This window comes from Schistocerca piceifrons, chromosome X (assembly GCF_021461385.2).
Source record: "Schistocerca piceifrons isolate TAMUIC-IGC-003096 chromosome X, iqSchPice1.1, whole genome shotgun sequence".
NCBI classification, from domain to species: Eukaryota; Metazoa; Arthropoda; class Insecta; order Orthoptera; family Acrididae; genus Schistocerca; species Schistocerca piceifrons.
Window position 1 is genome coordinate 36,964,300 of NC_060149.1, and position 25,352 is coordinate 36,989,651.

Here is a 25,352-nt window from a genome sequence, read left to right on the forward strand (position 1 = left end):
AATTAAGCCCTGATGTGTACATGTTTTCAAGATACTGTTTCCCAGCTGTAACATTATTGTTATATTAACAGATTATATCTTTGGTGGCTGCTAGAACTTATAGCGTCACAATAAGCTCAGAAATACTTTCTAATTTGCATTTCGAGTGTGTTTCGCCACTCCGTATATACAATACGCAATCTTCTCTCACTGTGTTTATACACGCCAGCCACTTAGCAGCACTGCAGTAGTGAAGTTGCATAAAACAGGGGGAGCTTCGTATTTCGTAGTCGTATATTCTGGTTATACCATCTTCTACAATCCTGAACTCTGGTTGCCTGGTGTCCATGATTTCCAATACATGTTACTGTTAAAAAATTAGAGTATTCTGTCTCTTATCGTTTGAGAATACTGCGGCTGTTTCCGTAAGCATAATTGAAAAATTTGCAAGCGCCAACCCTTTCAGAATGAATGATTTATTTCGCTGTAAACAGTTTCGGGCCTGTACTGCTGTCTGATGATGTTATGGCGAAATAAATCATTCATTGAAACAGTAAGGCTGGTTGCCGTTGTGTCTCCTGTGAAATTCAGAATAGTGTATCTTTGATTACTGTCTTTCGTGCTTGTTAGTAAATGTCTTTGGTGTTGAATTGGTTGTTTATATGTTTTTTCTTTGTACATGAATTGGTACTGTTTGCGCTTTGTTAAAACATGCATCCAATTGTTTACATTTTCTTGTATGATGTGACTTTAGGTACAGAACACTGATTTTGGTGCTTTTCAGCAAGCTTATTTTATGTTACAGTGTGTTTGTGGATTTTGTATACAATTCCGAAATTACGTAGAATGTGATGTCATTAGCATCAGTTTACTTATGTTTACTATCCGGAGATTATGTTGCCTATTGTGCAATGTAAACGTAGGTCATTAGTTCATTTGTTTCATTTGCCGCATATCATTTTTACAATAAAACGTAATGATTTGGAACTAGTCATTTTGTATTCAAATAGCAAATCAATTTTTAAATACAAGGTTTTTTATTAGTTAAATAAATATAGGCCATAGACATGAGTTAGTAATTCTTACCTATCACCTCTTATACTTTACGTCGCTAGAGATTCTGCAGTGGAATTGGAGGAAGTTGTCAAGGAGAAACTTTGTTTACTTTCAGCTAGAAATTTTATATTACTGAGTAAGTGATCAAAACTTGCGATGCAACATTTTCTATCCTCATTTTGTGCCGAAGACATCGTTAATGCAGAGTAATGAATGGCATTTTGCCCTTCTCGTATTATATTGATGTTCACAATTCTCCTTTTTGAACCGCAGTGGACTATTTAAAACAAACTTCATGAGGAAATAAATATATTGTGAAGCAGAAGGCAAAATATGCCACTCATTAAATACGTGCCTACAACATGACCGTGAAAGAACACCACACATTATGTAATTATTTATTGCATTTTCTGGCATTAGGAATGAGAAAATTAGTTTTCATTTTTATCAGTTGATGCATTTCACGTCGCTGCCGCACATAGCAATAGACATTTATGTATTGCCACTTGGGTAAAGTTGTTACGCAAATATTAAAAAAATACAGATCTAGTAGTTGTAAATTGTGCAAGCAAAGTTGCATTGGGTTAGAAAATGTGTTAGTGTGGCCCCGCCCACCCCCTTTCTCAAATCTTTGTGGTGGTTACAGACTGATCGGTAGCTAAGTTGGAGGTAGGGTATGTTAGTTAATTTGTAAAGTGACAGTATGGTTGCCTCTTGAGAAAGCCAACTAATGTGAATTTTTAATAAAGGTTGTGGTAATAATCAAACCTGTAGTGTGGTCCATGGTGTATTTACCCCATAGTGTGTACTATGCTGTCAACAGTGGAAGTAATTTTAAAGGCAAAAGTAGTCTCCACAGATTATTGGAGTGACTTTTTCAAGAAATATAATTTTTAACAATTGCTTGTATTTATTAATGATTGTTTCCATGTCTCCCATGGTAGCATTTATGTTTTTAGAATATTTTTTTTTCTGTTTACCATGGAATCTAAAGGAACAGAGGCAAATTTGAATTATACTTCCTTATGCAAGGGTTCTGCTGTACATTTCCTTTTGAATTTAATGTCCTCTTCAGTAATGATACAAGTTACTTTCTTTGCATCCTTCACAGAATGCTTACTAGTAAATTATTAACGTAATATCAGGTTTTGACTTCTAACTAAAGTTACACCATCAGTAGCAGGATGATGAACTAAGTTCAAATCCTAGTTGGAGAGTTTTCATTGTTGTATCACCTGTAATTCATGTTGTTCAATTAATGGCATGAGAGCTGGCCCAAGAACAGAATAATAGGAAAGGAATTTTGAAACTAAACCATAAGTGCACTCCATGTAGAAATAACACAAGAGGCAGTGAACACATTTAAAAAAGAAATACCTGTGTTGCTTTAAGACAAATAATTTCATGAGACATTTACAAGTAACTAACACAAACTTTGAGTACATATTGAATTTGATATTGAAAATAACATAATCGTCCCTAAATATAACAGCAGGAACATAAAATCCAACCTAAGTCTTACACAAGGAAAAACCTAGGTGGGAGCCATAAAAATATTTGAACACCACCTTTGTGTATTAATGATGCAGACAGATAATCAAAGTTTTAAAAACCAGTTGATATTGTTCCTACTTGACAACTCTTTACACTCCGTACGTGGATTTCTGAGCAGATAGTATGTATGTGATTGTGTCACATGCATCAAATTTTGTTATAGATTAAATGAAAAGTCCAGTTATGTAAAAGGCTAGCATGTACCCCTGCTTTTACAGAAAAAATTATCATATTTGTAAACCTACTGACACATTCTACATAATGACAAGTTGTCGTGAATATGATCCATGGAACATGCAAGATCCTGCAGTAGCTGTTGTGCACCTTTGAAAAATTATATCCTCGTGTAAGGAGTGTGGTGTGAGGTTTAGTAATCTTCTAGTCACATATTTGGCATTTAAATATATTCCTTGTGATAACTGTTCTCAGAAATTGATTGTTTTATTTCTTTCGTATTTTGAAGTTTGTTACCTTTGGCATATTAACTGTCCTTTCTTAAATAAAGTGTAGTTCCCATTAGTCTGTCCTAATAACTTCATTGTTAGTTCCTTAACTGGACATGTAGCCAGGTTATGCAGTATTTCCTCATGTGCATCATGTTCTGTCAGTAGCGATAACAATGGCGTGGCATTTGATAGTGTAATATAACAGATCATTTGCAGATGGGTCTGGTGAAATTTGTGAGCCATTGGCATATCCTTTGAAACGGGACACCATGTGCTGCATAGGTGGAATCTGCAACACTTTTGTTTATTTATTTCTTGACTTTTTTTATACTATGTTGTTTGGCTCTTTTGGGTAATGGTTTCGATTGCATTGTTTACCAGACTTACATAGCTGCAATGGTGATGGTGAGCCATTAAAAATGCCAATGGCGTGGATCATTTTCAGTGGTAGTAGTATGCAGGTCTAGTGAAGGTAGCCAGTACATTGAATATTGTGATACTGCTGTCTTGCTTCGACCATTAACCATTGACACTATTATTCCCACAGTTCTCTCTTTTGCCTCCTATGTAGGTTGTGGTGACAGATTGATCTGCAAGGTAGCCTCAGGTCTAGATTGAACTGGACGGTGACAGATTTTTTTGATTTGGCAAAGCCATCCAGTGTTTCATTACAGTTCTTTTTGTACACTGGGCAGTGGATAGTTATTATTATGTTGTGGTGGAAATACACTTTTCCCACTTTGGTCTAATATTGTCAAGTTTTTAATTTTTTTGGAGGGTTTAATAACAAGAACATCTCCACCTAAAATTCCCTATCCCAGGGAGCTCCATTTAGCGTATCAGTGTTTGTTTTGGTTATGTTTTTATTTTGTAGTGTTGTCATCAACTTGCCCTCTTTTGTGGCTCATACTTCTGCCATGTTGATGGTGCTGTATTTCTAGTGGAATTGTGTTGTTTGATAATTCCAAATCTTTGCATCAGCAAGGATTGTAAAACAAAAAAGTCAAATGATGATTTGTGTAAAAGTAAGAAATAAAACATTTTTGTGCGGTAAACTGGCTTGTCGATAATTATTGCGTGATTAAAAAACAAGGATTCATCATTGGGGAGAAAAACTTGCTGAACCCCTCATGTAATTAGAGTGGACTGATGCAGCTGATCCTGTCTCAAGCCTACGTAATTGACATTACTGGGGTCGACAGAAGCGTCCGATCCAACGCGTCGGCTTTGACCCGTGACGTAAGGGTGTTGTCGTGTGTGACGTCATGACGGCGCGGAGTTTGGTTTGAGTGTGGCTGTCTCCAGTTCTGTTTTATTTTATTTACTTTTCTGATCTGTTCGTTCTATCTCATGAGATTTTATTTTTAAATTTAAAAACACTTATTACTTATTTTAATTATCTGTTTCCTCGAATTTCTGTTTTAGTTTATTATATTTATCTTTCTGATCTGTTCGTTCTATCCCGTGATATTTTTTTTTTAAAAAGACAAAAAACACTAATCAGCTACTGAAGCATCTTTATCTTCTATGGGTTGGGGGGGTTACGACCCCTGGGGAGGTGGGTGGGTATTCATGCATGGCTGTCTTCACTTACACGTTGTAGCTACGCAAGGCGTCTAAATTTGTTTATATTTAGTTTGCCCCCCACCCAAAACACCCCATTTCCCGCGCTTGTCCCGTTAGTGTCATTAGGCTTCTTGTGGAAAGTGTGTGTGTTTGTTTTTGTTTCCGCCATATTCGTGACGTCATGGGTCAAAGCAGACGGGTGGGATCGGACGCTTCCGTATTTCCCATTACTGAAAGGTTTTACTAACTAGCTGAAGTTCTTGAATGTTCAGTATATTTCTCTGATTGTCTTTTGTTCACATTGTAAGTATTACAGATACAAGTGCCATATTAATATTATTATAGTCTTCCAATATAAACATAATATGGAAAATAATGTGGTGCATCATCATCATGACTATTTTGTGTTTATGCTTAGCATAAATGATTTTGTTTTTATGAGGATCAGGTGAGTTTTAATTTTGCAGTAGAATAATTCACATTTTTGGGAAGATGTGTATAAATATATTGGGGATGTAGAAGCTATTTTAAGGCATTAGAAAATCAGAAAAGAAACAATCAAGGTGTTAATTGTAAAATTATTTCAGCAAAGAACTCATTAAGAGAAAAAGAACTACGTGGAGCATGCTATGAGTTTACTAGATGAGTTTGTTAGCAAACAAGTAAATTATATATTTAAAAAATAAAGAGAACATTTATAATGTGGATAAAAAAAAAAACATAGAACTGAAACAGCAAAGTGCTTTGACAAGGTGAAAACGTGAATTGAGAGCCAAAGCAACTGCTGCATCAGGAAATTGTGCAGAATGTCCCCAAAATTGAAATAGATTGGTTGGGGAAAACAATTGTGTAAATTAAAAAGAGGAGTCACCTTGAAGCAAGAGAAGATTGCATAAGTTCAATTGGAACAATCCGATCTTGCTACCAATGTGACTTGGAAGAAATTTGATACTAACTGCAAACAGGAAAACTGTAAGTAAAATAACAGCACCTTTAGTAGAAGTGAAATGCCAGTTCAGTGTGCAATTTAAATCTCTTGTGAAGTTGTAAAATGAATGTAGGTGTGTCTATATGGGCTTTAAGACAGTGCAGGATGGCAAGGTAAACTTTTACGCCAGTTTCTATTTTTTCAAGTTAGGACGACTAGAAATATCATCATGATGAGAAACTAAATGCATTGTCATAGCTAAATAATTTTTATGAGTTTAATCTAACGAACCATTAAACTAGTTGCAAAGAATGATGTAAAATAATAAAATGTAAATGTGGAACTTCTGTTTTCAAAAGAAATACTTCATCAGGAAATTTATTTTCTTTATTGATAAATACTTTATCATTAATGGACCTGCAGTTGGAGTTGTTCTTCGAAAATAACAGTGAATATCATGAAAAATTGGGTGAATTAACTTGTGCCAGTTGAATAACTGAGCAAGGTGGAGCATTGGTTAGCATGTTAGGGAGGGCAATGGTTTAAACCTGTGTCCAGCCATCCTGATTTAGGTTTTCTGTGATTTACCTAAATTGCTTCTGGCAGATGCCAGGATGGTTGCTTGGAAAGGGCACGGACACTTTCCTTCCTCATCTTTCCCTAAGCCAATGGGACTGATGACCTTGCTGTTTGGTCCTCTCCCCGTAAATCAACAAACAAATCAGTTGATCATGTGTTTTAATTTAAGAGTGTCATTGAGATGATAAGCAGGACATTGTTAAGAATAGTATCATTGGGGCATAACACAGCAGTTTGTACCAGGTTGATGCTAGTAATTTATTTGTCAAAGGAATATTTTATAGTGATAGGATTTGTCAATTTAATACAAGGAAGAACATAAGTGGTCTATACAGACACATGAATGTACAAAGATGTTTCATGAGGAGAGGATGCATTTGTTGGAAAGAGCTTATACAAAATTAATAGGACCTTGTGCAAATGTTATTGTGATAGTGTTACATGGCTAACAGTTTCACAATCAGTTAGATATTACACCTTATCAGAGGAATCAATTTTTAAAGAAGAGGTGCTAATTGTCCAATTGCTGATGTTTAGTTGAAACTATGGTGATATGATCAAAGCAAGTTAGGCATGGTAAAATGCGCTATATCAGTTACTCAAGGTGGCAAATACAAGTAAGTCTACCAAGTAATCAGTATTGTTCACATCAGCATCAAGTATCGGTATAAGTAAACACCAAAAAGGCATGCTAATAACCATGTGTCAGTGTGCCACTTTGGCCAACAGCAGTGCCGAAATTAACTCCCCCCCCCCCCCCCCCTTTCGCATTACTCATGTTTACATTTGATCACAAAAGGTTACCACTGCCACAGCTACCATATTTTCCCACACGTTAGGAATGAAGGGTGTGATGACATACTGGTCTTCACCCTAGCCTGCTGCCTAGTTTAAGTGTGAAGGTCATGGGTTGATTGTGAGTTTGCAAACCCAACAAATATGATCTGAGGAAAAACTCAGATATCACTAGTGATGTGAGAAGGAAACTTGGCGACAGTTACTTAACACTTCAAGCTGTGATTTTGGCTGGACGTAATGAGCCACAGAATTATTTTTATTGTTATAGAGGATTTCTTCTGAACTTTTGGGATTACAGTGGTTCATTCATTCCAAACACATTGCCCATTCTGTCGTTCTATTCACCTCATGATTTGTCACAATTACTTCATCTTGATGCTACAAAACACACCATGTGTATGGTGCTCTGTCACTGGATACTTACAAGCAGCTGTGACACACTCCCTTGCATTCCTGCCACATCTCGCTGTGAGTCCTGCTTAGATTATGCTGTTTTTAGCTTGTTAGTAATCTCAAAAAGTTTTCAGGAACTACTGAATTTTCTTATTACGAGAGTACTTAAGGGCGATTTGTTTTAATTGTTAAAAACCATTCAAAAGCCAAGATTGCACAAAATATTTGTTATTCTAGACAACCGGTTTCAACAATCTTGGCTGTCATCTTCGAGTCTGTAAGAAAATAAAATACAGTTTGGTATTATAAAAAACCCGAAGTGGACCTGTACATTTACATACCTTAAACACTTTTTGTAATATAACTTGTCCATTTTATGCTGAACCTCAAGCACAAGATGTCAAATGGATAAATCTCAGCACATTACAAACATATATTGTTTTTAAAATATATAAAAACACACGCCACATTGTCCAAAAGGCCATGTCTGTATGCATATTGCTCACATATGCTTGCTTCATGAGACAGGTATGTTACACTATAGCACATCTGTTTACATATGTTGGACATGTACTAAACAGTACATATCCCCTTTAAATGGTGTATGAGATACAACTCCATCACGTAAAAAGCATCTGTGACCAACGTGAATATGGAAATGGCCTTTTGGACAAGGAGCTGTGTGTTTTTAACTATTTTAGTGATGACAAATGTTTATGATGTGCTGAGTTTTATCCACTGGCCATCTTGTGCATGATGTTCAGTGTAAAATGAACATGTTTTACTGCAGAAAAATGTTTAAGGTATGTAAATGTACAGGTCCACTTCTGATTTTTTTTATAATACCGAATTAAAACTTTTATATCAAATGAGACATACATAGTCCATGTATTGCATTTTCTTACAGACCTGAAGATGATGAGACTGTTGCACCAGTTGTCTTGAATAAAAAGTTTTTGTGTGATCTCGACTTTTGAATGATTTTTAACAATTTCAGAAACTAGTAATTTTTACCATAGGTTTTTCCGTTGCTTTAACAGATATCTTGTTTTATGTAGCAGTTGTTTCAATTCTTAGAGGGAATTAGTAATATTTTTAGCTCAACATTAAAAGATAATTACCAGGCTTAAAATTATTTGTTAACTCTCCTGTAAAACATTGCACCAGCCTCAATGCAGTCCCAGTATGAATGCTGTTCTCAAACATGGAACCAATTAGTTGACATTCGTAAGCAACTGGAAACCTCCATGACTGTTGTCAAACAACTGGCAGCTGCTGTGAATCATTGTGTTGGCAGAGCTCCTAAGAATCATGTATCAGATTTACTGAAGGTATCACAAGTACTGTCTCCTCCTGTGAATGCTGTCTCCACTGCAGAAAGTACGGGATCAATCACTAGTCATCCACTTCACTGTGAGTGGCATGCCAATGGTAGGTCTAGGTGTCGTGTATGTGATAAAGAGGGACGAGGGAGGACTCAGGGTGTTACCCTAACCAACAGGTTCGAGGTGCTAGCTACCACTGAAACTGAGCCAGTGGGACTCACTTCACCTGTTGGGAAACCTGCTTTGCCTGTGTCAAGATGAGGCAAATGCAAAATAGCAGGGGTATGTTAATCATCTGCAGTTCAGTTGTATGATGAATAATTATATCCCTTATGGAACTGGCAGCAAGGTCAGGAGACGTGCACTCAGTGTGTGTGCCTGAGGGCCTCATTCAACATCTTGAAGAGGATACTCCAACAGCCCTGGAGGGAACTGGGTGCAACCAACTGCAGATTATGGCACATGTTGGAAAAAATTATACCTATCATTTGGGCTCTGAGGTCATACTTGATCATTCCAGCAACTGGCAGAGAAGGTTGAGAAGACTAGTCTTTCACCCAGAGGATAAAAAGCAGAAAAGCTTAACTCTGTTTTCAAATGTTCCTTTACAAAGGAAAATCCAGGAGCACTACCCTAAATTAATCCTCGTACCATTGCAAAGATGAGTGGAATAAGTCTTAGTGACAGTGGCATTGAGAAACAGCTGAAATAATTAAAACTGAACAAAGCCCCCGGGCCTGAGGAATCCCTATCAGATTCTGTACCAAAAGTGCAGCTGAGTTAGCCCCTCTTTTAGCTGTAATCTATTGTAGATCCATCGAAGAAAAAGCTGTGCCCAGTAAATGATCCACGAAACTACTGTCCAGCATATTTGACAAGAGTTTGTTATACCATCTTAGAGCAATTCTGAGCTCAAACATAATGAGGTATTGTGAACAGAGTGACCTGCTCCATGACAAGCAACATGGATTCCAAAAACATCAATCATGTGAAATGCAACTCACACTTTTCTCACAAGATATAACTGAAGGCTTTGGATCAAAGCTGTCAGTAGATGTAGTATTTCTTGATTGCCAAAACACATTTGATGCAGTACCACATCTATACTTATTATCAAAAGTTTGATGGTATGGGGTGTCAAGTGAAATTTGTGACTGGATTGAGTATTTTTTTGGTAGGGAGGATGCAGTAGGTTACTTTGGAAGGAGTCATTTACAGATGTAGAAGTAACATCAGGTGTGCCCCAGGAAAGTGTGTTGAAACTGTTGCTGTTCATGTTTAATATTAATGATCTTGAGGACAATATTAGTAGTAACCACAGAGTTTATGCAGGTGATGCAGTAGCCTATACTGAAGTACTGTCTGAAAGAAGCTGCACAACTACTGATTAAGAACACTATAGGATTTCAAATTGGTGCAGAGATTGGCAACTTCCTTTAAATGTTCAGAAATATAGAATCGTTCTAACGCACTGTAGGGATATGAAATTGAATAAGCACATAGACCCATTCATGGGTAAAGCCTGTGGGAGGCTTCAGTTTGTTGGTAGAAAACTGAGGAAATGCAATCAATCTACAAAGGAGATTGCTTACAAATCACTCGCCATTCATTGTTGAATATTGCTCAAGGGTGTGGGACCCGTAGCTAATAGGACCAAACTGGAATGACAGATTCTATCTTGAGAAAGCCTACTTACATAGCTCCAAGAACTGGCTTTAAATTGTGACTCTAGGAATATACTACAACCCCCTATGTATCACTCCTGTAGGGAGCGTGAGGATGGGATTATGTTGTTTTGCAGCATGCACAGATGCATTTAAACTAACATTCATCCTACTTGCCGTAAGTGAAGGGGAAAAAAGTAAAAATAACTGGTACAGTAGGATGTACCTCTGTCATGCACTTCACAGTGGTTTGCAGAGTGTGGATGTAGGTTTAGTCATAGGTAGCTCTGCAAAACATGTGATAGAAGTGCCCCATATCGTGAATGTTACTATCAGGAGTATACAGTTATGCCATCTAGCAGCATGGAATAGGAGTGAATTCAGATGTGGTGAAGATTAAGTAATGACAATTTTGGAAGGAACAATTACAGGAAATAATAGCAAAGGCTATCATAGCGTAAAGTACATTATCCAAATGATAAAAGATAAATGTTACACTCTTTGTTATTTTTTCTTTGGTGGAAGTTATTTTTCTTTCTGTCTAGCTTGAATCACCATTGTATAATTTGCTTGTTCTGCCTGTGAACTCTGTCTTATTTGTTGTTGGACATCTAGACACTGATGGAATGTTATCTGCAGCTGTTCTGGCCACAAGCTGATCCGTGTGGGCAAGCCGTCAGGCAAGAAACTGAGAAGTGTATTACATTAAACACAGCTTATAAATTTTAAGTGTTTCTTGCTGTTTCAGACCCCCTTAAGTTTTATACTATTTTATTCTCTGAGAATCAATTGGGAAATTCGGAACTGTTATATGCAAAAATATAAATGCTTTTAGTTAAATGTTCTTTGGTGGTCATGACCCTGCCCCACCTGGAGGGTGGAGGGCGGGGTGTAGGCAGGGATTTTGTGATGTTAAGGTTAAGAAAATGCTTCTATTTCATTTCAGACTGAAATAATTTAGGTTTTCCCACATATTTCCATATGAGCAGCAGGTGAGCACTGTGTGTGAAACGCTGCCCTATTAGAGAAGCTATGCTTGCAGTTTGGTGTTGCATTGTACACTGTCCAGTCACATTAATGTGACCACCTGTCAAAAGCCTGCTTAACCATATTTTTTAGCATGGAGGGCTGTAAGATGTGAAGGAAGAGAGTCAGTGAGGTTCTGGGAGGTACTGACAGGGATGTGAAGCCATGCTGACTCCAGGGCTGTGACCAGCTGGGATAAATTTCTCGGTTGATTATCCATGGCACAAAAAATGTGATCGGATTTAAATCTTGGGTATTTGGTGGCCAGGAGAGTGTGATAGTCATGCTAGTGCTCTTCAAATCACACATGTATGCAGCAAGCTGTGTGTCCTGTTGTGTTGCCCTGCTGGTAGATGAAATCGTGCTGAGGAAAAACAAACTGCATGTAGGGGTGGGCGTGGTCCCCAAGGATAGATGCATACTTGTGATGATCCATTGTGCCTTCCAATATGACGAGACCACCCATGGAATGCTCTCCAGTCTGCACCCTTCCGATGATTGTTGCAGGGTGTTTACTTTCAGACATTTCATGCCGTACACACGAATGATCATCTGTCCAGTGGAGCACAAAATGTGATTTATCTGAAAAAGCCACGTGTCACCACGAAGTGTATGTCCAGTTGCAGTATTGGTGTGCAAATTCAAGTCTTCATTGCCGATCTCCTGCAGATAGCATGGGTACGTGAACCAGGTGCCTGCTGTGGAGGCCCATAAGCAGCAACATTTGCTGAATGGTCATTGAGGAGATACTGTTGGTAGCCCCTTGGTTCAGCCCTGTCGTTTATAACCCATGGTGTACCACAGCTGCCTCTGTGCCACTTTTGGATAGCAGTATATGTGAACACGGGTGGTTTAGAAACAGTACCATTTTAGAAATGCCTCCATCCTTGCACCGAAAACTAATGATCATGCCTTTTTGCTGTCAGATAAATTGCTCCATTTCTGCATATGATAGTGACCGCACTGTTTTCCGTGCCCCTCCAATGTGCTTTATTTCCCCTTCACTGCTAGTGCTGCCACCTGCCATCTGTGGGTGATTATTACAAACTGATGTCAAACATAGATGGTAGTCACATTAATGTGACTGGACCATGTACATACGTAGTTGGTTATGAAAATCCAAGGTAACTTCACAGTGGATGCAGGTAGTTGTGAGTGACCAAAAGTCCCAATTGAATAAACTCGTCCTTGTTGTAGAAGAATGAGAGCTACACACAATATCAAATCATATTTCTTTCTTAATTATATTGGCAGTTATTTATATTGTGTGCGGGATTAATATACTTAGCTTTTCATTTAAGTTGCAATTATCACCATGTTTTTCAGTTCACAGCAAAGATTATTGTCACAAAAACTACACCACCTTAAGTGATAATAGCCAGTCAGTGATGTCAGAAACTCCATACTGGAAATGGACACTAAATTTCTTTGCTCAATTTTGTATTAGAGATATGTATCATACATAGATCTAGCCATTTATAAATTAATTTTTAAATAGTAACACCATTTTTATGGAGATGAGCTGTCACATGAAACACTGTGGCATCACTCTTTGAGGTGTACATAAAGTACACACACACACACACACACACACACACACACACACAAAAAGACTGAGACTCGAACTTCGGACATTTGCCTTTCGCGGGCAAGTGCTCTACCGTCTGAGCTACGCAAGGTCGACTCATGCCCTGTCCTCAAAGCTTTACTTCTTCCAGCACCTCGTCTCCTACCTTTACATTCAAGTCTTGGTCCGGCACACAGTTTTAAACTGCCAGGAAGTTTCATATCAGTGCACAATCTGCTGCAGAGTGGAAATCTCATTCTGGAAACAAACCTCCGGCCTGTGGCTAAGCCATGTCTCCGCAATGTCCTTTCTTCCGGGAGTGCTAGTTCCGCAATGTTTGCAGGAGAGCTTCTGTGAAGTTTGGAAGGTAGGAGACAAGGTACTTGCAAAAGTAAAGCTGTGAGGATGGGGCACGAGTCGTGCTTGGACAGTTCAGACAGTAGATGAAAGGCAAAGGTCCCGAGTTCAAGTCTCAGTCTGGCACACAGTTTCAATCTGCCAGGGAGTTTCATCACAAATAGAAGTTGGTTTTCAACATATGTTCCGTTAGAGTGGCAACATGTAGGTAAACAGACCCTTTGGTTTTAGTTACAATGTTTATGTTGTTAAAAGTACTGTGTTTGAACAAATAGCTGTAGTTAGTGGCAAAAGAATAAGAGAACACCACAAAAAGAACATGGTGAACAGTGTGAAAAAGTTCGGAATTCAAAATTGTGCATATGTTTTGGAAATAAATTGGTGGTGCAATCCCCATACCAGATGAGAGGGAACACAGATCACAGCAAACTGCAAGTAATTACTCATTTACATAAAAAAAACATGACATGAACTGTTTGGTAATCTAAAAATAACAAAACTCTATCTTTATAGATCCCACTGAAGATGCCATAGAGCAAAAAAAAAAAAAAAAAAGGGTGAAATGCACCTGGGAAAAATAAATTAAGTCTCAGAAAGAAAATATGGTTTTATTTACAAAACAAGTATTTCTGTGCTTGCTGTGTGGGGTGGCCATGCAAACAAACTTGTTATTTTATTGACATTTGGGTGAATTCTTAGATTTTTGTGTTTATTTGTGGTTTGTACAGCAGAAAAGAGATATTTGACTTGTTTATCAGCATGAATTATGTTATGTGCTGACATTAGTCTGTTAATGGAATTGAATGGCTGCATTAGGGCTTGAACCCTAACAGAGCAGGCAATTGGAACCAATGAAACCTTAAATAATCTAAAGAATACATAGTACCTAAAAAGTCCTAAGGATTCATTTGACAGTGAGGAAGGCAGAAAATTTAATTAGTGTATCATATTTTCCTAATCATAACATGCTATTGACATTATAACTGTGATGTATGTTACAGGACTGTCTTCATACAGTTATGGATGATAACGGCGAAAAGCAAATTAAAGAAGCACACATCACTCAATCTACTAATAAGCAACCTGGTAAAGGACCTTTACATGTAGTAATTATGCCTACATCCTTGACAGTGGTAAGATTTAGTATTGTAGCCAAAGATTTTTTGTGTATTCATTTGAGCGTTGTTTGTACAGAACAGTTACCTGTACTTTGCATTCCCAATATTCATTTGCTGTGTTATTATTAGTGTGTGTGTGCACACACAGATATTCACTCACTCATTCCTTTCCTATGCATTTACTATTCCCTTTTATGGTTTTATGCCAAGTTTCAGATATATTTTATTAAACTGATTAGCAAGAATGTTTGGTACTATTACAATATATAAAATTTGTTATAGGGCAAACAGCAAAAATGTTTGTTGGATAACAGAATAAGTGAACCTGTGATGACATATCCATCAAATTCCACTGCTACACAAACCACGGAAAAACCTGTCCATCTAATTCTGATGTCTGCACCTTCAACAGCAGTAAGATTTTTTACATATTCAGAAGAAGTTGTAATATTAGGGGCAAACATAATCAGTGTCTTGTTATTGAAGATATTTGCATTTCATTTTTGTTTGGAACTAGCAATGTTTTCCCCACTCATGAACTGGAAGGGGCAAAAAACACCTGTGAAAATTCGTGCTGCTTATGTAACCTATTAGCTTACAGTAACTCTAAACTGTGAATAAATTGCTATGTGTACACTATCTCCATATCTATAAGTTTAGCCTTATCAAACTGCTCCCTTACTGTCCCTGCAACATGTTGTGTGGCCAGATATAGGAAAATTGGAAGACTGCTTCGACATTTATATCAAAATTCTTTTGCTGACAGATAGAGCCACAGTCTAATGAAACAATATTTTATATCTACATGCAGATTCTATCACTAAGTTCTAGAGATGACATTTCTCCACTTTTTATCAGGGCATATACTGCAATGAACATATATGACAAGTTAAAAAGTTATGTGGGACTGGGACTCAAACCCAGATCTCTCCTTTTTGTGGGCTATGTGCTGCCAGTTGCGTTATTCATGTGTTCCTCATTAACCAAGTCAAAGTTTCAACTTGTCACTTATGTCCCACTATACCATAAAATTCCTAAAGAGGATATCCTTGTAGGTTGCAGGACTGGAACATCTGGAAGACTGGAAACAGTAGAGAGCTCGATTTAACCTCTTGCTAGTGTTCTGTGTTGATATTTTCTACTCAAGTGGATTGTACAGTGTGATGAACATTTACAAAAAGGCTGAACCTGATTCCCAGGTCCCTGCCTTTTGTGGTTCAATCCTGTCTCCGGCCATCCTGATTTAGTTTTTCTGTGATTTCCCTAAATCGTTTCAGGCAAATGTCGGGATGGTTCCTTTGAAAGGGCACGGCCGATTTCCTTCCCAATCCTTCCCTAACCCGAGCTTGCGCTCCGTCTCTAATGACCTCGTTGTCGACGGGACGTTAAACACTAACCGCCACCACCACCTGCCTTTTGTGCACAGTGCACTATTGGTGTATACCTCATATCATCAGGCTGTATTAAGGAGAGTCTCTGTGAGGCTTGTTAGATGTAGACAAGTGAAAAGATGAAGTTTATGAGAAGTGCACGGATATAAAATTTGTAGAGCAATGCTGTGTAAATGGAAGAACCTGGGTTTGAGTCCCAGTCTGGCACAAAATTTTGTCATGAATGTTCACATAATTATAGTGAGTCAGCCATGTTCTGTGTGAAATTTGTGCTGATAACAGCTCTATTTGACAAAAGTATATCCAGCTCTGGCATCAAACTGTTTATAAAGCTGAAGCATAGATTGCTACATTTTTTTTGTGCATATGAAAAACCTTTTCGGCATCACTCTGTTGTATTTAATACTGTTATTTACTTTTGAATGGCCAATTCCATGCCAATTTTCTGATGACTAAACTCTGTTCTGTTGTGACACACACTGATGAGCCAAAATGTTCTGACCACCTGCGTAATAGCTTCTTTGACTGTCTTTTAAATGAAACATATCCCTGATTGCATATCAAGGATCTGATAGTTTGGTGGTAGGTTTGTGGAGGTATGTGGCTTTAAATGTCTATGCACAGGTGACGTAATTCATGTAAATAACGGCACAGGTGATGTAATTCATGTAAATAACGGGCCGCTGATTTGCTTATGTGGCGATGGCGCCTGATAGTGACCCAGATGGGTTCCTTGGGACTAATGTCAGGTGAATTTGGTTGCTGAGATATCAACATGAGTTCACTGTAATGCTCCTCAAACCACTGTAGCACAGTTTTGGCTTCGAGATACAGACAGTTGTAGTGCTGAAAGGTTACAGCACTGTCGGGGAAGACATCAAGCATGAAGGGGTGCAGGTGGTTCTCAGCTGTCAGCGTGTCTTTCATTACTACCACAAGTCCCATGCAGTTGCAGGAGATTGTGTCCTGTAGCATAATACTGCTCCCACCAGCCTGCGTCAATGGCACGCTGTGCGATTTGAGCTTCCATTCACCTTGATGTCGGCGTTTGTGGAGACGACCATCGACCTAGTGTAGCAGAAATGTAATTAACCTGAAGAGCTGACATGTTTCCATTGATCAGTGGTCAAATCCCGATGGTCCTATGCCCAGTGCAGTCATAATTGATGAATTTGGGTCAGCATGTGAGCACGCAGGAGGGATCTGCAGTGGAGCTCCATATTCAGTAATGTACTATGAATGGTGTGCTGCAAAACACTTGTGCATGGACCAGCATTGTGCTCTTTAGACAGAGATGCCATAGGTCACCATCTATCTTACTATACAGAACAGACAAGCCTCCGAACCCCTCGTTCTGTGAAGAGCCATAGACATCCAACCATTTAATGCACATGACAGTAGCATGTGAACATTCAACGAGCTTCACTGTTTTTGAGATACCCATGTACAGGCTGTGTGTAGTAATAACTGACCTCTGTGAAATTTGCTTATCTCAGTGGATTTCCCCATTTGCGACCTATATCTTCAGTAGGTTGATCCCTTGTCTGTGTCTGTCTGTATCCTTAAAACTAGCAAGATCAGCCATTGCCATTTAATATTTTGACACAGGCATGAAACTAGTATTATGTGTGGAAGTATCATATTTCTAACAGATGATAGCAGCACAATCACACACAATGTCAGTACTAAATTACTGATTTCAGCCATTACTGGCCATCTTCAGATCATGACAATTCACACAAACCATTGACAGAACTACATTGTGAATAAAATCGAACCATCTTTGTCACCTCCAATATGACTGAAATGTCTTTCTTTCTGTTAAAGAGTTTGTTTCTCCAAGTGAAGCATGAGTTGAATCTACAACTGTAGCTATACTCTGCAAACCACTGTGTAGTGCACGGCAGAGGATACGTCTGAGTGTGACTGTACCAGTTATTAGACTTTTTACTATTCCATTCACGTATGGAGTATAGGAAGAATGGCTGTTTAAATGCCTCCATGCTTTATGTAATTAATCTAATATTGCCCTCACAATCCCTGTGAGAATTATACACAAGGGGCTGTAGCATATGCCTGAAGCCGGTTCTTGAAGTTTTGTAAGTAGGCTTTTGGGGGAAAGTTTACATCATCTTCAAGAGTCTGCCAGTTCAGTTTCTTCAGCATGTCTGTGAAACTGACCATTTGTGCTGCCCTTCTCCGTATACATTCTGTTGTGTACATAGTTCTGCGTAGTCAGCGCGTACACAACTTTCCCACTAGAGCGCACCTGCTAAGCACAACAGTGCAGGCGCAGCACTCGTCCGTCTCCGCACTACGAGATGGCGCTGTCATAGAGATGGACCAAATTCTGCTTCCGTCGATCCATATATTAATATGTAACACAGCCAATGAGATTACTGCTGACGTAGAAACTTTTCTCCTCGCAGATCACACTCGTGCAGTGATACCTGAACGCGCGAGATATTATAATGAGTGTACAGACCTCCAATTAGTCAGTCTGCATTAGTCTATAGTCAAGTTTCAGTCTGCACCTAATAAGATTATCATATTCCTGTACATAGCCATGAAGATAAATGAATAGACACTTTGTCAAGTATCAGAGATATGTGAGAATAAGATTAATGTACCAAGACCAAAGGAACTTCAGATTGTCAATTGTAAACAGCATCCAGAATCAAGTTACGTAATGTCTATGATTTTTATTATTTTAATAAATGTGTGTGAAAATTAATCAAGTTCTGTTTAAAGTTGGTCACCATCAATCTGCTACTCTAAGCGTGCAAGTGGCATTTCTATTGTCTGACCTAACAGCAGAAGATAAACATGCCACGATAAGACCACGAGACATATTGCTTACACTCGCCTACTTCGTTAGAGCGACAAGTCAAATAATCTGATGGTGTGTGTACCGAAGGTCTTACAGTACGCACACCACACATTCAATATCCCCTATTATTCCTATTTTGTATGAATCTCATTGCATTTCATATCCCTGTAAAGTGTATTTGTATGAGTTGACCGAGTCAGCAAAGCTTTAGAAAGCGTCACTCACGCAAAACCCAGCTTGCTCTTTTCTCACATGATATACTGTGAACTGTGGATGAAGGGCGACATGCTGTTTCTATAGGTTTAGATTTCCGAAAAGCATTTGACACGGTACCCAACTGCAGACTGTTAATCAATGTTCATGCATGCAGAACAGGCTCCCAGATATGTGATTGGCTCGAAGATTTCTTACGTAATAGAACCCAGTATGTTGTTCTTAATGGCAAGTGTTCATTGGAGACAGGGGTATCAGGAGTGCCCCAGGGAAGTGTGATAGGACCGTTCTATTTTCTGTATACGTAAATGGTCTGGCAGACAGGGTGGGCAGCAGTCTGCAGTTGTTCACGGTGGGCAGCAATCTGCGGTTGTTCACTGATGATGCTCACAGGAAGGTGTCGAAGATAAGTGACTGTAAGTTGATTGTATGTTAATGTGGAAGAGTAGGAAAAATAAACCCCTAATGTTCAGATACAGCATTAGTAATGTCCTGCTTGATCAGTCACATAGTTTAAATATCTGGGCGTAACATTGTGAAGCATTATGAAATGGAGTGAGCATATGAGGGATTTGGTAGGAAAGGCAAATGGTTGACTTCGGTTTATTTGAAGAATTTTGGGAAAGTGTGGTTTATCTGTAAAGGAGACCAAATCTAGCATGCTAGTGTGACCTGTTCTTCAGTTTGGGATCCACAGCAGGTCAGATTGAAAGAAGACATCAAAGCAATTCAGAGGTGAACTGCTACATATGTTACCGGTAGGTTCGATCATGCAAGTGATACAGATATGCTTCGAGAGCTGAAGTGGGAACCCCTGGAAGGAAGAAGACATTCATTTCGAGGAACACTACTGAGAAAGTTTAGAGAACAGGCATTTGAAGTTGACTGCGGAACAATCCTACTGTCACCAACATATATTTCATTTAGACACCACAAAAAAAAAAAAAAAAAAAAAAAAAAAGGATATTAGAAATTAGGACTCATACAGAGGCATATAGACAGTTGTTTTTTCCTTGCTTTATCTGCGAGTGGAACAGGAAGTGAAACAAGTAGTTGTGGTACAGGGTACCCTCTCCAGGCACCGTATGGTGGCTTGCGGAATTTGTATGTAGATGTGCATTCCAATTGTGGCTCAGTGATATTATAGTCATAGGATAACTATGTTTTTTTAATTCTGTGATGTGCACAATTTTACATTTCTGAACATTTGAAGCAAGTTGCCAATCTTTGCACCACTTTGAAATTCTCTCGAAATGTGACTGAACATTTATGTAGCTTCTTGCAGACAGTACCTCTTTGCAGGCAACTAATATTGTCCGCAAGGTCATTAATATACAACATGAACAGCAACAATCCCAACACACTTTCCTGGTGCACACACAACATTACTTCTACATCTGTCAATGACTCCATCTAAGGTAAGCTGCTACATCTTCCCTGCCAAAAAATACTCAGTCCAGTTGAAAATTTGGCTTGATACTCCATAGCATTGTGCTTTAGGTAATAAGTATAGATGTGTTACTTAATCAAATGTTTTCAGTAACCAAGAAATATTACATCTACTGGCTGCCTTGATCCAAAGCTTTCAGTGTGGCATGTGACAAAAGTGCAAGTTGGGTTCGCATGATGAATGTTTTTGGAATTCATTTTGCTTGTCATGGAGCAGGTCAGTCTATTAAAGATATCTCATTAAATTTATGCTCAGAATATGCTGTAAGATGTTACAACAAACTGATGTCAAAGATGTTGGACAGTAATCTTGTGGTTCACTACTACACTACTTCTAAATGGACATGACTTGCACTTTCTTCCAACTACTGGGCACAGTTTTTTGTTCGGGGGATATGCAATAGATTGTAATTAAGAGGGGCTGGGGGACTTAAATTACAAGCAAACTGAGGTTTTCTCTGAAGTTTTCAGTTACATCAGGTGCTGAGTCTCGTGGTCAAAGAAGGCTTGAATTACAATTTTATGCCTCCCTCCTCCCCACCCCCTATACTGAGTCCAACCGATTAACTTATACTTTTGATATATGCATAAATTTCTCTCAAAAGTCACCCTGTTTTTAATTTCAGCTGTTAACATCTTTCTGTACCTAGCTTCACTGCTTTTTAGTTCTTCAAACTGTGGCACTTTGTTGTGAAGTTTTGCCAGTTAACCACTAGGATTTTAATGTTCTTCCTGTGGGCAGCATTTCTTTGGACTTTACACTGATACTTTTGGATCTTGTATAGCTAGCATTACATTTACTGGATGAAGAGTTGCCTAATCTGAAACAATACATGTGCGCTTCCCATACACAGTCAACTACCTTGGTAGCAGCCTCTGAAGTGATGTTTAGTACACACCTAACCCATAAAAAGGGATGCTACATTTCTCAAGCTTATGATGCAAATACAGGAGGTCACGACTTGGCTTTTCACAGAATCTCCATTGTCTGTGGTTCAAACCTCCCTCTCAACTGAGAACTGTAGAGAGCCCAATCTGTTCTGGTTACAATGCTACAGATTATAAGCATCATTGAAACTCTGTGAGCAAGGCTGGTATTCACACCTTTCTCTGCCAGTTGCTGGAATGATCCAAGTGCGACTTCAGAGCCCAGACAGCACGCATCGTTTGTCCCAATGTGCATCAAAATCTGTAGTTGGTTACACCCCACTCACTGAATGGCTAGTGACATAGCCTTTTAAATTTGGTGAATGAGGCTCCAAGATGTACATACCGAGTGCACATAGTGTTCATTCTCATTTCTTGCTGCCATTTCTCTAAGTGGTATCGTTATCCACTGTACATTTGAACTGCCAATGGCCTTTACCTTTTTGTATTTGAGCGAGACTTGCTGAAGTGAAACATACACTTTGCAATAACAGCTGTTTATTACAAGAACTAAGCTAAATTCAACCTATGAGAACAATGTCTATGAAACTTAAGAACAGCAGTGTATTGAGGAGCAGGGAAGAGTAACGATGACACAGTCCCACAAGGACAGTAACTCGTAGGCAGTCTCCTGATGACCTGTAAGTACTGTCACGACATGGGCCTTTGAGGCTGAGAGCTCTACACAGTCTACTGGTAACAACATGGTCACACAAGCCTACGAACACGTGGGCATGTGACATTTGCCTGCTTTATTTCCTCGTTGATTGTCCTCGACATTGACGTACTGCGTTGCTACATTGGCTGAAGAATGGGGTGTGGAAGTTCAACACTGACTGCTTCAAATGATGTAGCTGACGGGTGCACATTTGTGTTTCACAGTTCTTTACTTTCACTGTTTCTCCCCCCCCCCTCCCCGCCTCCCAATATTATACAGTTATATGACCAGTGTACTATTATGATAAGCCTCATTAACAGTTTGCAGGCAAACATCGACATATTGCTACAATAGTTTACTGTTGAACGTCTACGTGCAGTAAAAGCGTAACCACACAGTTCAGTCTTCAAATAAATTGAAACAGACACTGTCATTGTCTTGACGCATGGCCTGTTGGGGTAGCACTCTTTTCACGGTTAAGTTGATGCATTCAGACAGGTTCCTTGTCTGAAAATTGGCCCTGGACTGACTGTCTCATGACCAAAAATCAGGCCCTTATATATTATCGCAATAATAGGCACTGAAACTACGCATTGTTTAATGTCTAATTTACAGAAATCACAATTAAAACTTACCTTATGAAATTAACCGAATGCATCGAAAAATTGAGACTTTTTAACAGTTTCTTCTACAACAACGCTTTAGCTGTATTACTTGTTTAAATCATGAAATTAACAAATATAGTTATGCAAACAATACTTTTGATGAAACTGGAAATTACTTTGGAATTAATTAAGGGCTAGCTTTGCTAACATGTTTTCAGATAGAGCCAAATAGATCCTTTAATAATACTATTAGCTGTTCCTCCAATTGTTTACAATTAATACAGAATTTATATTTGTTTATAGGTCAACAATAGAATTTAAGTTACGAAACAGTTACTGAATTCACCCTATAACCAAATATATTAACTAGGAACAGTCAAATTAAATTAGGAAATTGATGACACGCACAAAACTAAGCAGAAAACTATATGTGGTGCTATATTCTTTAAAACTGAGGGGCAACCTTTATTTTTATGAATATGCAGATTATACTGGCGTTCTACGGATCGGAGCGTGGAATGTCAGATCCCTTAATCGGGCAGGTAGGTTAGAAAATTTAAAAAGGGAAATGGATAGGTTGAAGTTAGATATTGTGGGAATTAGTGAAGTTCGGTGGCAGGAGGAACAAGACTTCTGGTCAGGTGACTACAGGGTTATAAACACAAAATCAAATAGGGGTAATGCAGGAGTAGGTTTAATAATGAATAGGAAAATAGGAATGCGGGTAAGCTACTACAAACAGCATAGTGAACGCATTATTGTGGCCAAGATAGATACGAAGCCCACACCTACTACAGTAGTACAAGTTTATATGCCAACTAGCTCTGCAGATGACGAAGACATTGAAGAAATGTATGATGAAATAAAAGAAATTATTCAGATTGTGAAGGGAGACGAAAATTTAATAGTCATGGGTGACTGGAATTCGAGTGTAGGAAAAGGGAGAGAAGGAAACATAGTAGGTGAATATGGATTGGGGGACAGAAATGAAAGAGGAAGCCGCCTGGTAGAATTTTGCACAGAGCACAACATAATCATAACTAACACTTGGTTTAAGAATCATGAAAGAAGGTTGTATACATGGAAGAACCCTGGAGATACTAAAAGGTATCAGATAGATTATATAATGGTAAGACAGAGATTTAGGAACCAGGTTTTAAATTGTAAGACATTTCCAGGGGCAGATGTGGACTCTGACCACAATCTATTGGTTATGACCTGTAGATTAAAACTGAAGAAACTGCAAAAAGGTGGGAATTTAAGGAGATGGGACCTGGATAAACTGAAAGAACCAGAGGTGGTACAGAGATTCAGGGAGAGCATAAGGGAGCAATTGACAGGAATGGGGGAAATAAATACAGTAGAAGAAGAATGGGTAGCTTTGAGGGATGAAGTAGTGAAGGCAGCAGAGGATCAAGTAGGTAAAAAGACGAGGGCTAGTAGAAATCCTTGGGTAACAGAAGAAATATTGAATTTAATTGATGAAAGGAGAAAATATAAAAATGCAGTAAGTGAAACAGGCAAAAAGGAATACAAACGTCTCAAAAATGAGATCGACAGGAAGTGCAAAATGGCTAAGCAGGGATGGCTAGAGGACAAATGTAAGGATGTAGAGGCCTATCTCACTAGGGGTAAGATAGATACCGCCTACAGGAAAATTAAAGAGACCTTTGGAGATAAGAGAACGACTTGTATGAATATCAAGAGCTCAGATGGAAACCCAGTTCTAAGCAAAGAAGGGAAAGCAGAAAGGTGGAAGGAGTATATAGAGGGTCTATACAAGGGCGATGTACTTGAGGACAATATTATGGAAATGGAAGAGGATGTAGATGAAGATGAAATGGGAGATATGATACTGCGTGAAGAGTTTGACAGAGCACTGAAAGACCTGAGTCGAAACAAAGCCCCCGGAGTAGACAATATTCCATTGGAACTACTGACGGCCGTGGGAGAGCCAGTCCTGACAAAACTCTACCATCTGGTGAGGAAGATGTATGAGACAGGCGAAATACCCTCAGACTTCAAGAAGAATATAATAATTCCAATCCCAAAGAAAGCAGGTGTTGACAGATGTGAAAATTACCGAACTATCAGCTTAATAAGTCACAGCTGCAAAATACTAACACGAATTCTTTACAGACGAATGGAAAAACTAGTAGAAGCCAACCTCGGGGAAGATCAGTTTGGATTCCGTAGAAACACTGGAACACGTGAGGCAATACTGACCTTAAGACTTATCTTAGAAGAAAGATTAAGGAAAGGCAAACCTACGTTTCTAGCATTTGTAGACTTAGAGAAAGCTTTTGACAATGTTGACTGGAATACTCTCTTTCAAATTCTAAAGGTGGCAGGGGTAAAATACAGGGAGCGAAAGGCTATTTACAATTTGTACAGAAACCAGATGGCAGTTATAAGAGTCGAGGGACATGAAAGGGAAGCAGTGGTTGGGAAGGGAGTAAGACAGGGTTGTAGCCTCTCCCCGATGTTGTTCAATCTGTATATTGAGCAAGCAGTAAAGGAAACAAAAGAAAAATTCGGAGTAGGTATTAAAATTCATGGAGAAGAAATAAAAACTTTGAGGTTCGCCGATGACATTGTAATTCTGTCCGAGACAGCAAAGGACTTGGAAGAGCAGTTGAATGGAATGGACAGTGTCTTGAAAGGAGGATATAAGATGAACATCAACAAAAGCAAAACAAGGATAATGGAATGTAGCCTAATTAAGTCGGGTGATGCTGAGGGAATTAGATTAGGAAATGAGGCACTTAAAGTAGTAAAGGAGTTTTGCTATTTGGGGAGCAAAATAACTGATAATGGTCGAAGTAGAGAGGATATAAAATGTAGGCTGGCAATGGCAAGGAAAGCGTTTCTGAAGAAGAGAAATTTGTTAACATCCAGTATTGATTTAAGTGTCAGGAAGTCA

General features: G+C 38.7%; 1 protein-coding gene across 5 annotated transcripts in view; it reads left to right on the forward strand.

Moving 5' to 3' along the window:
- Positions 1-610: 610 nt before the first annotated feature.
- LOC124721877 (molybdopterin synthase catalytic subunit-like) overlaps positions 611-25,352 on the forward strand; it is a 119,535-nt gene continuing 94,793 nt past the window's right edge. For 2 of the 5 annotated variants that reach the window (XM_047247019.1, XM_047247023.1), the window contains exons 1-3: positions 839-898; positions 14,240-14,371; positions 14,639-14,770. In XM_047247019.1, the coding sequence (XP_047102975.1) occupies positions 854-898; positions 14,240-14,371; positions 14,639-14,770 (309 nt within the window). In that variant the 5' untranslated portion in view covers positions 839-853. Of the gene's footprint in view, positions 734-838; positions 899-14,239; positions 14,372-14,638; positions 14,771-25,352 lie in introns of those variants that run through there. The other 3 variants (XM_047247021.1, XM_047247022.1, XM_047247020.1) reach the window with 3 other exon arrangements.